At 54.5% G+C, this 16,038-nt stretch overlaps 5 protein-coding genes across 5 annotated transcripts; 2 read left to right on the plus strand and 3 right to left on the minus strand.

Annotated features, from left to right (window-relative positions):
• Positions 1 to 837: 837 nt before the first annotated feature.
• BGZ61DRAFT_157017 (TB2/DP1, HVA22 family-domain-containing protein) lies at positions 838 to 1,854 on the plus strand. The gene is made up of 4 exons (XM_046237418.1): positions 838 to 1,115; positions 1,212 to 1,427; positions 1,486 to 1,607; positions 1,678 to 1,854. Exons 1-4 carry the CDS (start codon positions 1,062 to 1,064, stop codon positions 1,796 to 1,798), a joined length of 513 nt encoding a protein of 170 aa, XP_046108095.1. The 5' UTR covers positions 838 to 1,061; the 3' UTR covers positions 1,799 to 1,854.
• Positions 1,855 to 2,786: 932 nt separating this feature from the next.
• BGZ61DRAFT_343999 (stretch-activated Ca2+-permeable channel component-domain-containing protein) lies at positions 2,787 to 4,752 on the plus strand (the record flags this gene model as incomplete). Its single annotated transcript, XM_046239653.1, has 2 exons — positions 2,787 to 4,014; positions 4,067 to 4,752. The coding sequence occupies 2 exons, from the start codon at positions 2,787 to 2,789 to the stop codon at positions 4,750 to 4,752; spliced, it is 1,914 nt and encodes a 637-aa protein (XP_046108096.1).
• A 479-nt stretch (positions 4,753 to 5,231) lies between these two features.
• On the minus strand, positions 5,232 to 5,724 carry BGZ61DRAFT_528614 (uncharacterized protein; the record flags this gene model as incomplete). Its single annotated transcript, XM_046253284.1, has 3 exons — positions 5,232 to 5,323; positions 5,418 to 5,544; positions 5,617 to 5,724. The coding sequence occupies 3 exons, from the start codon at positions 5,722 to 5,724 to the stop codon at positions 5,232 to 5,234; spliced, it is 327 nt and encodes a 108-aa protein (XP_046108097.1).
• A 1,057-nt stretch (positions 5,725 to 6,781) lies between these two features.
• BGZ61DRAFT_157066 (small acidic protein family-domain-containing protein) lies at positions 6,782 to 7,829 on the minus strand. The gene has a single exon (XM_046237419.1). It carries the CDS (start codon positions 7,637 to 7,639, stop codon positions 6,986 to 6,988), a length of 654 nt encoding a protein of 217 aa, XP_046108098.1. The 5' UTR covers positions 7,640 to 7,829; the 3' UTR covers positions 6,782 to 6,985.
• A 2,496-nt stretch (positions 7,830 to 10,325) lies between these two features.
• Positions 10,326 to 11,866, minus strand: BGZ61DRAFT_157088 (uncharacterized protein). Its single transcript, XM_046237420.1, has 4 exons — positions 11,692 to 11,866; positions 10,898 to 11,216; positions 10,447 to 10,832; positions 10,326 to 10,375 (listed from the first exon to the last, which is right to left on the minus strand). Exons 1-3 carry the CDS (start codon positions 11,737 to 11,739, stop codon positions 10,477 to 10,479), a joined length of 723 nt encoding a protein of 240 aa, XP_046108099.1. The 5' UTR covers positions 11,740 to 11,866; the 3' UTR covers positions 10,326 to 10,375; positions 10,447 to 10,476.
• Positions 11,867 to 16,038: the final 4,172 nt, after the last annotated feature.

Here is a 16,038-nt window from a genome sequence, read left to right on the forward strand (position 1 = left end):
ATGGAATTGCCCGGGATCGTCTCTCATTGCTCTTATTACTCAGTCGCAACGACACATTCACATTCCCGCAAAACCCATTGTCTTCGATGTCCGCGGGCGAAGAGAGCTGGGCCGCTTTGCCTTCTGATCTGGGGCAACCTCATCTCTACCTACCTTATGCATGCGCCTGACCTACACTTGAGGAGACACGCGATCATGTCCACGTTCTCAACCAGCGCATGCGCCCGTCGACAGTGGGCACGCCGCCCCATTCACCCAGGCCATGCGAACTGCTACTTTCCGGCTGTCGCAGCCGCTGCAGCCTCCTGGTAGTCGGCACGAAACAATCTGGATGTGTAAGGATGGCAGACCATGACCGAAATAGCAGCCGCATTTTGCGCCGCCACCCCTAGCGATCTGCCTCGGCGCTGAGGGTGTTCTGTAGAGGGCACATCTGCTGGAGCTACCTATAAGTACGGCCTAGCAGTAATGATGTAATTTCGTCGGTAGCTGGCTGGACAGAAATACTTGTCCAGGACGTGGTCAGCGCCCACCCCACCAAGTACCTCCGGTAGGATCGGCTACCCAAGCCCTTCCCAGCTGGCCGTCTTAGGGAGCAGCAAGCGTGCGTCATTGCGTTTGTGCGTGCGTGCTACGTTGGTGATGCACTGGCTGCACAAACTCGCATGACCCTGTCTCAGAGCTGATTAAGTCGAGCCCAAGCCGGAGGCCATCTGTTCTGTTGCCAGGTTTGCCCTTTTGCGTCCTCGTTTTCCGCTTCTCCTTAAAAGCAATCGTCAGCTGCACCGTCTGCACCTCCTGCACCTCCCGCACACTTCCTGAGACGTCACAAGCCACTGACGCCGCGTCAATTTTCTTCCCGCCTCCAAGATTCCGCTTCTCCTGCTAGCTGCTAGCGCCGCGATAAAAGCTTCCTCCTACCTTGCCTTTTCCCTTTTCAACCAACTGCGTACACTGCTACCGCACACTCCCTGTCTCTCACTTTGACTTAGCTGTACCGACACAATCTCCAGCAATTAAACCCCCAGACTTCATCTCCGTTTTCCGATCTCATCGCAGAAATGTCTTCCGCCCAAGACAAGGCCCAGCAGTACCTTGGCCAGCTCGACCGTGAGGTGTGTTTTTACCCCTGCTTGCGCCTACTACGGGCGCACCGGTCTCTGCCGAGGCGGCTTCGCTCATTGATGCTGACGGCGACGCCATCGTGATAGCTGTCCAAGTACCCCGCCTTGAACAACCTCGAGAAGACTGCGGGTGTCCCCAAGGCCTACGCCGTCATTGGCATCGGCGCCCTCTACTTCTTCCTCATCATCTTCAACCTCGGTGGTCAGCTCCTGACCAACTTGGCCGGCTTCGGCATTCCCGCCTACTACTCGCTTGGCGCTCTCTTCAGCGCCAACAAGGAGGATGACACCCAGTGGTTGACTGTTCGTCTACCCCCCGAGAGCTTGCTGGTTGCGAGCTGGATTGCTAACCACGCTGCAGTATTGGGTCGTTTTCTCTCTCTTCACCGTTGTTGAGAGCTTCGTCCAGGTCGTCTACTGGTTCCCCTTCTACTTCGTCTTCAAGTTTCTCTTCCTTCTGTGGCTCTCTCTCCCCGCCTTCCGGTACGTCATAACCCCGTCTCCCCATGCGCGCAACCACCGTCCACCCGGACGATGACTGACCAAGCATCAGTGGTGCCGAGCTCGTTTTCCGATCTTTCCTGGCCCCTACCCTCGGCCGATACTTCGCGTCCTCTGGGTCGACTGCCTCTGGCCTCCGTGCCAAGGCTGACGGCCTCGACAAGACCGAGTAAACGGACAACAGTCTATTGCTTGGCCGCCAACTCTAGCGCACGCGCCTACTCACTGTGCGCACCCCAGGGCCAAGCTGGTTTCGGTCACGATGAATACGGGAAACGACGTTTTTATCTCGGTATCTGATGGGCAGTGTGCGGAACCTCGGATAAGAGGGTTTCGCAAGAAATGAACAGATGGAGGACAAGGTATGGAAGCGGTGACGTGCTTTTTGGCACGATCATATAGTATGACTTCGATTGTAATGATGCTGCTCTTTGTTGCGCTGGGATTTTCGTTAGATGGCGGCTGCTGGAAGCTTGATAACACGTTTCACGATATGTCGCCTGCTCTGGCTGGCTCCACATGCTCGCACAAATGCTTTACGGGAACAGTGTCTTTTGCCCTGAACTTCTAAATCCAGCTTCCTTTGAATTTTTGTAGACGATTGTGAGCTTCGGGGCTAATCCACGTCATAGATGGATGGCCCGCTGCCTGGCTATCTCTCCCCTCTCGGCTCATGCAGGAGATTGTGGGCAACGACGTAATGGTCCATTGCTGACTGGCGCCCAAGCCGCCAGCCGATCTTTCCTAGCCCTACTCCGTACTACGTAGTAAATACGTAGTTGCCACGGGTCTTTTTAGCTCCTCCTACCCAAGGTACCTTGCAATCTAGGCCCAGCCCGCCGAGGCCCATCTTAAGGCCTGATGCGAACTGTGGCGGTGCGACCCCGTTACTGCGCCTCACTTGCGCGGCACGGCTTGGCACATTGGCCGTTTGGGATACGTCCGTCAGCAATGCTGTGTACTTGTCGCGCGGCCTCCTTGATCCTCAAACATCCCCTCTCTCCTCCCCACGAGCCGGCCCTTACGAGCTGACAATGCCGACGCGCGATCGATGACAAGTCCAGTGTCGAACAAAGGCCTCGCGAGTTGCCTTCCTCTCCCCCGATAAACCGACACCGCATCGGACCGAAGGCGATTGCCCCTGGAGGGCATGCTGTCGTCATGCAACTCAGCCCTCTTCAGTCACGACTTGCAGCGTCGTTAGGTGCTTCGCTGGTGATATTCGCCCTATACCTACTGCTATTCTCCCCGAGCTTCGCATCTGCCACCGAGTTGCCCGTCAACCATGCTGTCCGTGTGGAACAAAACGGCGAATATTCTCCCGAAGCGCCCCTCGCCCTGTCCGATGGATTAGACATATCGTACGAACCCGATTTCGGTGCCTTTGACCGCAGCATTATTGGCCGAGCCACGGCTGATGTGAACCCTCTCACCAACAATGGCGCTGAGAAATTGAATCTGTATCCTGGCCAGACCCAATGTTACATATTTAAGAAAAGTACAATTTTTAGTCGCGATGCGATCGCTGCCCGGGGTGCGGAAGACGACCAATCGACAGAGGAGGAGGAACAGTCAACGGAGGAAGATGAAGACGAAGGCAATCGACTTTCACGCCGGGCAGAGTCGAAGACTGTTTATATCTCTGTCAATACCTGCATGCAACCAGGCCAGGAGACGAAGAGTGGGAAGACGGAGCAGGCGGAACAGCTCAACCTTTACATTTCAACCAAGGTTGAGTGCCCAGGACCCTCCAAGGACCAGTCCAAGATGAAAATGGTCCCGTTCGAAGAAGGCGCCGCTATGTACAGTTTCAACGTTACGGGAGACGTATACATTGGCGTCTCAGCCCCCAACATTACTGGTAATTACACGAGCTACTACAATTTCGAGATTGCGGCCTCCTTGGACGAATACTATCACAACTATGATGGCCAGAACAGCTCCCAGCTTCTGTGGATGGACAGCGACTCAACTTCCGCCTTGCTTGTAACGCGGAATCTCACTCAGTTCACCAATGAGACCGAGAGTATCATGAAGGCTGAACTTCCATACGACATTTACTTTCAAAACAACAACTCGACTTCCCTTGATGGGCTTCGACACTCAGTCTGTGGCTTGATGCAAAGCGCCCAGCTCTCGTCAATTGTCGACAACGAACAAGAAAGTATACACAGCGATAGAATTACAACGGGAATGACGACTCGCGGACCGGGAAACTTGCCTAAGCAGCAGTTTTACGTTGTGGGACTCGATTCGGGCGCTTCCTACTCTGGTATTCTTGTCAAGAGGGGGAATGGCACCTCGAATTCTTCGACCACCAAGCGAGCAGAGACCAGCATAGGAGGTGGAGGCACGGTCTTCCGAGCCACCGACTTTGAAACGTCGACTGGTATGTTACCTTTCCAAGGCTTGTTATCGGGATTACTCTAACGTGAACTTAGGAACAAACTGCAAAATGGTGACGAATCTTGAATTCTGCAATGAGACCCAGTACGCCGTCCCCGGCAATGACAAAAGGTACAACAACACGGAACTCGCCAAAGTTTACGACGACTACGCCAAGACAATGTACGCCAATTTTGAAAAGGTGCTGATGCAGATCTCCTGCGAAGCACCGCCTGATTCGCTCTATTCTCTTGCCCGGGACTGTGACGACTGCAGGCGCGCCTACAAGGCCTGGCTGTGCACTGTCAGTATCCCGCGGTGCGAGGATTTCATGAGCGACAGCAGCTACAGCATTGTCCGCAACGTTGGCCAGGCCTTTCCCAACGGCACCAAGCTCCCCGCGGCGCAGCGTAATGGGCTCGGCAAGACGCCCGCCTTCAACGCCTCGCGCAACTCATTCATCGACAAGAACATCCAGCCCGGCCCCTATAAGGAGCTGCTGCCCTGCGAGGACATCTGCTACGAGGTCGTTCAGTCGTGTCCTGCCTCTATTGGCTTTACCTGTCCGCAGCCTGGATTCACCAGCTTCGATGTCAGCTATGGTCAGCGCGAGGCGAGTAGTTCGTCACCCAGTTGCAACTATCCCGGCGAGGCCCGCACCAAGACTGGCGCTGCGACAGCTGTTTTGCCTGGCGCAGCGCTCCTCAGTGTGGTACCCCTAATGATGTGGCTGGGCTTATGAGCACCATGTTCTGAATAGTTTGTGTCTTTTAATTGGAATGTTGGCGTTTCACATACGTTATCACAGCGGCGTTGGTAGACTCGGTCGCGGACGACCACCTAAAGAGGACAGGACTTGCTTTCTTTGAGAAATGCATGGGTAGCTAAGGCTGGAGTTTATGTATAATGGACTTTGTGGTTGTCTGGTTATGGATTCGTTCACGCGCTATCTTTATCACCCTTACTACCTGGTTAGAAAAATACTCGGGGACGGGTCGATAGAGAGACTCGGGATCATGGCATCTCGTGTAATGTATGAAATGTGCGATCATTGATTTTGTTGTACACGGATAAACCATCTCGCGAACCTGGTTGGTTGCGAATGTCATAGAGCGTCCCGCCCCTGACCACCAATGCCTTATTGCGCTTTCCCGGGCTCAAAGGTCATCGCATGCCCTCCTCTTGTAGATATTTTTGCTTTCTCCTGTTCGGTTGTCCCCGTCATGAGCTCTTACCCGCGGTGCTCTTCTCCTCAGTACCTTTCGTCCTCGCCTGGTACTCATTTACCGTCGCCTCCAGACCGGCTATCGTTGCTGAAAACGCAAATGGCGTTAGTTGTTTTCCTTCATCGCCAACTATTTTCCATCCGCGATACCGACTTGCAAAGGGAGGGGGACCAAAGCATACCATCTCTGTCGGCGCGAATCTCATCGGCCTCGGCCTTTGCCCACGCCCAGTACGCGAACTGGTACGTAAATACAGCGAGGAGCAGCGTCTTGGCAATGGGCCGGGTGAATTGCCGGTAGAATTGAGCCTGCATAAGACGGAATTGTTAGGATTCGGAGGGGGTTCTCGTCGGAGCTGGAGGGTCGCGGATGCTGCGTACGGTTGGGTTGGCCGGCTTCTTGGTTGAGTAGACTCTCCCCGAGACTGTGTTGTACGTCGCCATCGCGCGCAGGGTCGCCGTGGGCCGAAGTTTCGTAAGGGCTGTCATCGTCGTGTCGTTGCGCAATGGGTCTCTCGTCTCCCGCGGTCGTGCTATTCCGAGCTTCGTCTGAACAGGCGCAAGCGGCACACCAGCAAAGCTCAGCACCAACGATAAGCCGTTATCCATCTCACGTCACCAGCCACAATCCTTCGGCAAGGCTGCGATCTGCGTGGCGGTGCCGGACCCCTCCTTGTGGGGCCGGCAACGTGGCGGCCGGGGCAAAGAGGCCAGCGCAGCATGTGAGTGGTGGCCTTTCCCCTTGCACAGGCAGGGGCCATCTAAACACATGTCCGGAAATTCCACACGGCTGAAATCTGTCCCCTTGATCATCATCCGGTTCGCAGCTTGGCTACGTATTTAAACCACACTCATTCAACCACCACACGAACGTCAGTCAATCGCGATCCATTCAGGCCGGCCCGCGTCATTTCCCATCTACCATCACCACCACTGCTACTCTTGCCCATCTTTCCGGCATTTCCAACTACAGACAACATGGTGAGTTAGCTTCCCTGCGCATCCCTCCCTCCCGACAGGAGCTACACCCACCAGCTTGAAACTAACCGCTGTCGCGTGCTTCACAGGCGCAAACACCCGAGCAGCGACGCCGCAACGCAAAGTTCGCCAAGGATAATGAGTCCCGCATGGGCAAGTCCGAGGAGCAAGTAAAGAAGCGCGTCAAGGAGACGCCCAAGTCGCCCATCTCCATCTTCTGGCTCGGTACGTCGCTCCCCATTCCCTTCCCTGTGCTATAACTACGCCATGGTGGCTATCCCTGTCTTGCGCATCAATCTAACATCTGCCACGTCTAGTTCTCCTCGGATTCATCATCTTCGGCGGACTGGTCTTCGAGGTCATCGCCAAATTCTTCAGCTAAACACTACGCACTTGTACTACAACCAAACACACATACACTTCCTATTCTTATGGGGGTGTCGGAGTCTTGAACGAAGGGAGGCGGCCTGAGTTGTTGCTCATTGAGAACGTGGGAGATGCTCTGTTACTAAAACACCAGCAACAGGAGAGAGCGGGCGATACCTTGCTTCAGCGTTGACTGGAGTTTTTCTAGATATCATGGACTTTGTGAAACACCGGCGCAAAACGGAATGAACATAATCGGGCTCTTTCGAGATGGGAAAAAAGCTAAATCAAAAAAATCAAATCGAGGGGTTTCTTTTGCTTTTGGTCTACCTGACGCCGTGCCACTAACTGTGTGAATGTTGATCTCAAGCAAAGCTCCTTCTCCAGAATACCTCACCAAGGAACTCTAGGCGCCTAGGCCGCGACGCTTACCGCCTCCCTCGTTCTTCATTTTCATACCAATCTCGAATTGTCGCTGGATCTCTGCTTCGGCCTTGGTCGGATCCGACTTGCCCTTGGCGGCTTGCGAGGTCGCCGGCGCAGTGCCAGCTCCGGCCTTCTTGCCACCCAAGAGGCGGAGGAACTTTGCCTGTCGAGCCGATCCTCCATCAAGGTCATCAACCTGCCATTTTTCGGCCTCGGCTGCTCCAGAGACTGCTTCTTCCACCTTCTTGCTCTTATTCTTCTTTTCCTTTTTCGCGGAAGGTTCCTCGATCGCGGAAGCCTCGACAGCATCGCCGGCACGCTTCCGCTTCTTCTCAGCCTTCTTTGCCTTCTTGTCGGACGTGTCGGTTTCGGCTTCGGCTTCAGTCTTTGAAGTTTCCTTCTCCTCTTGCTCGTCTACCTTTGCCTTCTTCGACTTCTTGGCCTTGGTCTTGGGCGCAGACTCCTCATCGGTATCTGGAGTAGGAGTCTTCTTGGACTTCTTGGACTTCTTCAGATCGATCTTGGGTTGGGACTCGGCGTGGGATGCGTCGCTATGTTCAGACGCGGCGTTGCTGAGGCGGCGTTGCTTCAGAAGGATCTCGTCAGCAGGGACGTCGGCAGGGACTTCCTCCATGGTAGGCTTCGTCTCGGCGACGGCGGCTTCGCTCTCGGATTCGCCATCTGATTCGCTATCAGAGGCAGCAGCATTGGAGGAGGCATCGGAGTCGGAGTCGGAGTCGGAGTCAGAGCTAGCCTTGGCACCCTTCTTCTTCTAGTGACATCATTCAGCACACCCAAACCATGACATCCAAAGCCACGGGTTTAACCAACCTCGGCATCAACTAGTCGCTGATACTTGTCAGCAGCCTTCTTCGCATCGGCCAGCAGTATCTTGGCTTTCTCCTGAAGCTTCTGGGAGCGCTCGAGGAAGTGTTCCTTTCGCTTTTCCTGCTTGCTGGGCTGTTTGGCCAGCTTCGACTTCTTGGTCTTTAGGTCGGCCTTCAGATCGTCGGCCAGCTTTTCGGCAGACTTTGCCCTGGCCTTGCGATCGCGTTTGGCCTCTGCCTTGGCATTGCGCTTCTTCTTGCGCTTCTCCATCTGAAGCTGTTTCTTGCTGAGCTTCTTTTTCGGTGGTGCATCTACAAAATTCCAAAGTTAGACCGTTTGCTTGCATGGAAAAACAAGCAAAGCAGGCAGGCAAGCAAGCATTGGTGGCCAGGGACCGCCTCACCTCTCTGTATCTTTAGCTGGTCAGGGTTCTTCGCATCGCCGGGGGGCGTAGTCGGTGTCATGGTGGGCGAATCAAGACACACAACCTTGAAGATGGAGACAAGATATGACGGAGAAAGCCTGACTCAAAAGGAGCTGAGGGGGTGGGCTGTTGTGGGGGGGTGTGATGTTTCAATTGTGAAGCATGGCACAATGGTGATTGATGTGCTTCATGCTAGAGAGGACGAGAATCACAATTGCATCTTTTTCTGCCGGGCGGTGAGGAGGAGTGTCAGAGCTGCGGGTCGCACCATGTGTGAAGAAGGAGCGGCAGCGGCAGCAGGGGTGGGAGGTGGAGTCGGGCTTTTGCCAGAAGGTGCGAGGGAAGGGACGTTGCCTATTTAGGCAGTTGTGGGGCTTCTCCGCGTTCAGCTAAGGCATTTATGTTGCGTCGCGGTTGGTCTCTCAATACTGACGAGACACCTGTTGGCAGTTGCACAACACATGGTGCGATTCGCAACTGCCGGTAGATGCATTACCTTGGGTGCCGTTAGGTAGGTAGGTACCTAATCCTAAGGGATCTGGATCATGCTCAATGCAGGCGTCTAATTGCTCAGGAGCAGGCAGTCAAAAGGTAGTTCCAGCCATGTGACCATCCATTCTGCGTTGTTGCATTTTGATGCGTCTATTCATACCGAATGGGCGTGCCATGTATCCCACGTATCCGCGTATCTCATGTCTAGTGGCGATGGAATTGTCTTCCGTCCTTAGCCCCTTCTTCTGTGTCGGCCGCCGCAGTGGAGTTTCAATTCACGCCGTCGATTGTTCATCATGCTCTCGGACAGTGGCTTTTTCTCTTACACACTTCATCTCCGTGTCACGCTGGCGAGTGTTACATGGTGAAGTGGGAGAAATGATACAGTGAGCGCACTAACATGCACGGACTAGCCCACTCTGCCGCAGGCAAGAGCGCCCCGACCCAGTAGGGCGGGTGGGTTCCTATCGATTCTGCCTTGCGGCCGGGGATCCGGGCAAGACGGGGCACTCGCACGGAGGGCACGGGGCAACCACAGCGTTATTCCCTCACTGTCGTCCCGTTATGCTGTGCGTTACAGCGCTACGCGTCACAGCATCATGTCGCCTCGAAGCCTGGCATCTCCAACTAGTACTGTTCTGTAACCTCTGTCGCTAACACTGGAGCTCGGCTGTTACTCTTTTCGGCCTAGGCTTAAGCTTGGGAGCCCTCGTTTGGCTTCACCGGCACCTTAATTAACCCATGTCTTCGCCCTGGGTCTCTCTGCCGGCCCGTGGAGACGGACAGCAACTCCGTGCCGTTCGGGGTCCCAAGTGACGTATCTGGAATGCACGTCGGGTTGACATACGAGAGAATACGTCAAGGAGATGGTACGTACCCTACCTCGGCCCATCCGTCATGGCCGTCGTGTTATGACAAACCCAGCCTCTACATAGTGGAACGTCCATGAAGTTGCCAGGCCGTCACGCCTGGAAACGGTCTGTGGGTGCGAGAACATAAGTTATCGCTTCTCAAAATATTCACACCTTCTGGGGTCCCTTGTTGAAAATCACCCGGCAGGGGGTAACCGAGACTTGAGTAAGCAGTATCCGATGCCTACGAAGGGTCCACTTCCCGAGACACGCCCCTCCACCAGGCTTCACTCAATGATCGACGACTTGGCAAAGCATCGCAATCGCCCAGTCTTAGAATACGATGTTTATTCATATCTTGTGATTCTTTGTGTGCGCGCGCGAGTTTGTGTTGCGCGTGCTGTAGCAATTCACCAATCCCATCATATCCCCCAAACGCCCTCTCCAAGAATCAGAAATACCGAGCAGAAATGTTGTCTATGGTCAAAGAGGAGAAGTCCCCGTTCAAAGTGTTTCCTCTACCAGCAAAGACGAGAAAAAAAAAAGAAGAAAAAAACCCCTAGTGCTGTGTGCCACCACGAATGTCTGGCCACAAGAAAAGAAGTAGAAGAGGGAAAAGAGGAACCCATTGAGTCCTGTCGTTAAAAAGACAAATGTCCAAACGTCGTAACGAGCGGGGTATAACGAAGTGATCAAGACTTGGAATACAGATCGTAATCGTAAGAAAACATTGCCGCGTACATCTTAGCTAGCTACCGCATTCCGCTCAGAATAGCTGCTGGTGGGTTAGTACAGTGCATTGCATGTCTGATTACCCCCGTTGGAAGAGGGCGCTGTTTGACTCACTCGGCGGGTTGCTGCGGCCTTCCATCACCATCACCGGCGTTGTCCGACAGTCGGGTCGTACGAATAGTTGTCCTCGTAATAAATTTCGTCACCACCGCTGCTTCCGCCGTAGCTCGCCGTCTGCGCCCATTGAGTGCCGTAAGGCGCCCCGTACGGCACCGAGACAAATGCTTCATCACCGGTGTGGGTATCTCGACCACTGCTCCGTCGACTCACGGCCTCCTGGCCTCGCGTTACGAAATGCCCAAAGTTGACGCTTCCCCAAGGCAGACCTGGTTCCTCGGAGCTGAAGTCGTTGGGAGTGGGGATTCGATAGCTGTTCCCAGCATATTGTTGGTTCCGAGAATCTCGCTCTGCCCGTTCCTTGGTCTCTCGGGCCTTTTCTCCTACTCTTAGTGTTAGCTACCTACACGGGAAGTGTTGGAGGGGGAAAGGAGAAGGGGAAACCCACGAAACTTGCGCTGGGCAATCCGGTTCTGTATCCTTCGTCGCTCCTCAGGGTCCGTGATATCTGACCAATCCAGATCCCTCGGACTGGACTTGGGCTTCTTGGAGGACGAGGAACTTTGCTTGCCGGGGCTGCTGGAGCTGTGTCTTGAACTTTCGGAAGGCATTGTGGGGTTCAATCCAGGTGATTCTGGGAGTTCTGAAGAAGCAGATCGCTTTCTCTTGTGGCGCTGATGGCTAGAGCGAGTTCCAGTGGGGAGTGATCTGGTACGGCGTGGTGTAAGTCCGGCCGGTGTTGTTTGTTGTCTCCGGAGGTTGGGAGGCTGCTGGTCTAAAAGATCAGGAGACGCGCTTTGTATGCGTATCACTGGGGGAGTTCTATCGGTAGGAGATGGCTTGGAGGAGGACATCTACTGGCGAAAGACAGTGCATAGGGCCCCCAAGTAATGCTTGTTGGTGATGGTGTGGTGCAGCGGAAGGGGGGGAGGGGAGGTTCAAGATGCCAGTGGGGGGATTTCGAGTCTTATATGCAGCTTGCACTACAATGGTTGTTTTCTGGTTTGGTGTGAATGGTTGGTAGAAGTGAACCTGGATCGAGGCTGAAGATGCGGATGACCAGTGGAGGTGAGAGGAAAGAGACCGAGGTGTGTCCAAAAGCGGTTGCTGATGCTTGAACTCCTGGAAAGGTAATGGGAGGGTAGGCGTTACGACTGTATTCGCCAGCGAAGACGAAGACGTCCACGGGGTTGATATGGGTATGGCGGAGCAGTGCATATACATGAAAGGCTAAGTACGTACCAGAGAGGCCCGCCCCGTGCCATGCGGAATCCAGAGATGGACAGCCATGCGTGGATCTGCAAAGTCCGTGTCAGTCGGCCGGGACCGGGGAGGGTTCGGTTCCTAAACGGGGGTCCTGGCAATACGCCCGGTAGGGCAGATTCGAGGTTGACTGGAGATTACAATGGGTGACGCAGCGAGCCCTGCCTGAGGCTAGAAAAGGCTGAAGTCAAGAAAGACAAATGAGTGCGAGTGCGAGAAGAGATCAGTCCAAGGTGATGAATGGAGTGGAGGTTTAACGGGGGAGGTGGCGCTATGTTTCTTCTACGCCCCCCTCTCTCCCTTGATCCTCGTCTCTGGTAGTCCCCTGTCTGTGTAAAGTATTTGCCTGGTGGAAGGGGACCCTCTTGATTTCAGCCCTGGGCACAGGCCAGAAGGGGTAAATGGGCAAGACCAAGACCAAGGAGTGAAGAAGGGGGCGTGGGTCTGTGAGACGGTTTGGCGTGGTTGTCTGGGTCCGGGGCGGTTCAAGTGACATGGTAGGTAGGCCACGCTTGATGGAGCCACGACAGGCCTTACAGACATCGTCTTTTAGTGAGTTGGGGATTCGCCCCGTAATGGGGAATGGAGAATTTGGGATTCAAACGATAGACGGGGGTGGGAGCTCTGAGAGAATTGGGACACATAGGGGGGGGGGTGGGAATTGGATTCTGGGAGGAAGTTGAGTTGAGCGAGTGGGGGTGCAAGCAAAGCAAGTATGAGCCATCCGCCGGGCCCAATGCCTGAGCCCAAGCCCTGTAATGGCATCCGGCGTCCGCTGTCCGCTGTCCGCTAGGTTGCTAAATAGGTTGCTAGCTCATCGGGAGGCGGATGGTATCACAGTGTGTCCAGCCTGTCAACGTGCTGGAGCTGGGATGTGGACGGTTTTCAGCAGCCTTGCCTGGCAGCTCTGAGCCTGGCCATGTGAGGGTGCGTCTGAGTGCGACGTACAGTTACATCGCGGGGGAAAAGCGGCTGAAGCAAGACAGCAGTACCGTCTTATCCCGGGTGTATTAAAGTGGGCGGGAGACGCGGACGGAGACGCGGATGAGAGTCACCAGTCACCAGTCACCCGTCACCCGTTGCCCGTTTGCCAGTCGTCCGTCGGCCGATCGAGTAGAGTCATACAGAACAAAAGAGTCATATCGGGGAACCTTGGCATCGCCTTGCCCGAACGAATGCCTTAGACAGCAGGCAGTGCGTGTGTGCCCACGTCAAGAGTCAACGTCACAGGCATCACTTTCAGGCCCAATGGGGGAGGGTGTGCGCCCTTTGATTAGTTGACGGTTCATCGTCGCGTGCGTCAACGCGGACGACGACGACGACGACGAGGGACGGAAGGGTACCTTGAGCTAAGGTGAGCTGGACGTTTGTAGGTGTGAGACGAGACATGCGTGAGCGCCGGACGTATCCTTTGCACGCGTCGCTGCAAGCCCAACATAGAGATTTCCGAGCGTGGCGGCGCCCGGATCGTGAGAGGGGGACCTTTGGCCTGTCCGCAGCATACGTACCACATGCGGACATTAACTCAAGCCGCAGAAAGCCACTGCTGTTGACCGATAGGAATCGACCCAGGCCGCAGGAGGCAGAGGCGGAGGCGAAGGCAGAGTCGAGTTCGCGCCTAGTGTTAGCCACCGTGTCGACAGCGCAACGGGTTCTCTCCACCGAACCCGAGATATACGACGAGCGAAACCGCGCCAGAGCGGCGCCAACGACAAGGCGGCGTTTTTTCGTTGGTGGGCGGTAGGCGGCTTTTTTTAATTGGGGGTTTTTCTTATTCAAGGAGACTTACTCTTCTATTCTCACACCCAGGCAGGACAATTGTGACACCACCCTTTCCTTCATCTCTCAAGCAAGGGGGGTGCTTGATTCTAGTGCTTGATTCGAATGCTTGATTTCCAATCTTTATTTGCTCTTTGTCCAGAGCTCGCACAGCTTTACAGCTATTTTTCGCAGGGCCACACTCCGTATCCTCTCATAAGAATCCTTGGCGCCACTCGGATGTAGTGGTGTCGCTGACTTGAAGGGACCCTCCTCGTTAACCGGCTAACCCCCTGTGCCCGTGCCGTCGTCCCCATGCCTGTGCCTCGGACGAGATTTAAACCCTGGTCTCGTTGCTCCCCCATGCACGCTGAGGCCCGGATCCCGCGTGCCGGCTTGAGGGGAAGAGGGTGGGTAAACCTGGGCTTTGGGAGGGGAATCCGGCCACTCGGTTGGCGTGAAACTGTGGTTTGCTGTGCGTGAGATCACGGCCGGGCCAGGCCACTGGGGCTGAAGTGTGTTGCACTGTGCCTTGCTGCAAGTATGTTGTACAATGTAGGTGCCTATTCTGGGAATGTTATGTGTGTGTGACCTTTGCACTGGAGGGGACAACTCTGCATTGTGATGCACTATCAATGGTTCTGGGCTCTCTGAGTCGGCGGCCGAGCGACGAGCTGGTCCAATGCGTGCCGGTCGTCTCTGATCCCTGACATGTGCGTTTTTATTTTGGAATCATTCATAGCACCGGCGAACGAACACGGTTAGACATATGTGGCTGCACAGTGGGGGGGGAGCTGCAGAGCATTGGGTAGCTTGGACTCACAGCTTCATCAAGCTGTTTCTCCACCAACCACCCCATCCAAGTACAGACTCGGTCGACCACAAAGTTGAGCACCTAAGCTAATTTCAGCACGTTTCGCAAAGCTAGGCAGTGTCGCGGAGGGAAAGATTCTGGAACAGTGCGGAATGTGCCCTTTATTAGGTCTTTAGTCTCAGCCCAATGTCTCTCTTTGGCTGTGGCTTGCCTCATTTGGTGGTCCTTTTGTTTCGTGTCTTCCCTTGGGCACACGACGACTGGACTTGATAAATGTCGGTATACAGCTTGGGTAATGAGTCTGACAGCAAGGCAGCGATAGCAATGACTTGTCCACTGATTCAACCGCTTGTCAATTGGGTATTGTAGACATGGAACAGCCAAAATGTGGCTGTTCCCACGGATACCACCGCGACCATGACTGCTACCTGCACCGCTGCTACGTGGCAGGGTTCTCGAGGATCTCGCCTCAATGTAACCATCTCGTTCATGCCCATCCCGTCACCCGCTCTTGACCGATAGGACATGCCGAAACGGGCGAAATCGAGATGGAAGCCTGAGGCGAAGTCATATTAGGAACACGCTGCGTCCACCTACCATCAGCCCAACAACAGGCAACGAGGTTCAGGAGGGGGGTGGCTTTTAACAATGGCATGCAAGATGTTTCTCCTAAAATAAGAACCGAGATTGTGTGCTGTGTCTTTGCTAACTCCCCATCCCCATAACCAGATTATTAGGAATCGCATATGGGTCGAGAATGTCAACGAGTGCACAGCCAAAGAGGGGCAATAGCAACCTCTCTATGGGTCTGGGGTCTCTTTCCTCGCCTGGCCTGGTGGAAACGGGAAAGTGGCAATGGCGTAACCGACAAAGCCTCGCCTTACAAGGATTTTTATAAAAAAAAAATAAGGTTAACAATTTCTCCAGTATTCTTTAGGCCGCGACTACGCAAATCGCAACACCACCCACACAGCTATCCGCCCGCCCAGGTAACACACCCACACGCATACTCACCCTCCGTTCTCCGACTTTGCACCCGCCAGCTAGTCCAGCAAAGGGCGCACGCTATGTGTGGCAGGGTATGCGCCTCGAGAGACCACCCGCCTGCCTGGCTCGGTAAGCGATACATGGTAGGTCAGGCAAGGTAGATCCGGCAAGGACGGATGATTGGCGCTGAATGGTTAACGGTAATGTGGAGGGTGGAAAATTTAGATGCTGGATATTAACTAATACCACGGCAGCTGCCTTGTTGATCATTAATATGGCATCGCTTCCAAGAAATACCGTTCGGCTGTAAATTTGCGCATCAATTGGACCTCCCGAGCTTGTCGGGGAACGGCCTCTCCTGCTCTGGATGCGTTTTTATCTGGACTGTTGAATGATCGTGTGATCGAGATGATCACCACCACCATCTCACGCTCCCCCTCCATGTCCCCCACCAACGGCCCAGCGGGCTGGCTTTCCCATCAAATCGACGGAACTGGGACTGGGAGTTGATACCAAATATAGCCCACTGCGTGATGGATGGCATGTCACCTCTCTCTACCACTCATTCTCTAACTCATTTCACACCGTCAATTCCATTTGCGGTAGTGCCCCGTCCATAACACCACTCTACAGTCTTGTTGTCTTACCCTATCGTTTCTTTTTTGGCTTTTGGCTTCGGAGATCTTCAAGCAAAGGTGCCAAGGCTGGAAACTTTGTACCCTCCAGTCGGACGATCCCTGACGCCTCTTTTACCTGCATGGCGCCGT

This window comes from Ilyonectria robusta (assembly GCF_021365365.1).
Source record: "Ilyonectria robusta strain PMI_751 chromosome Unknown BGZ61scaffold_4, whole genome shotgun sequence".
In the NCBI taxonomy this organism is placed as follows: domain Eukaryota; kingdom Fungi; phylum Ascomycota; class Sordariomycetes; order Hypocreales; family Nectriaceae; genus Ilyonectria; species Ilyonectria robusta.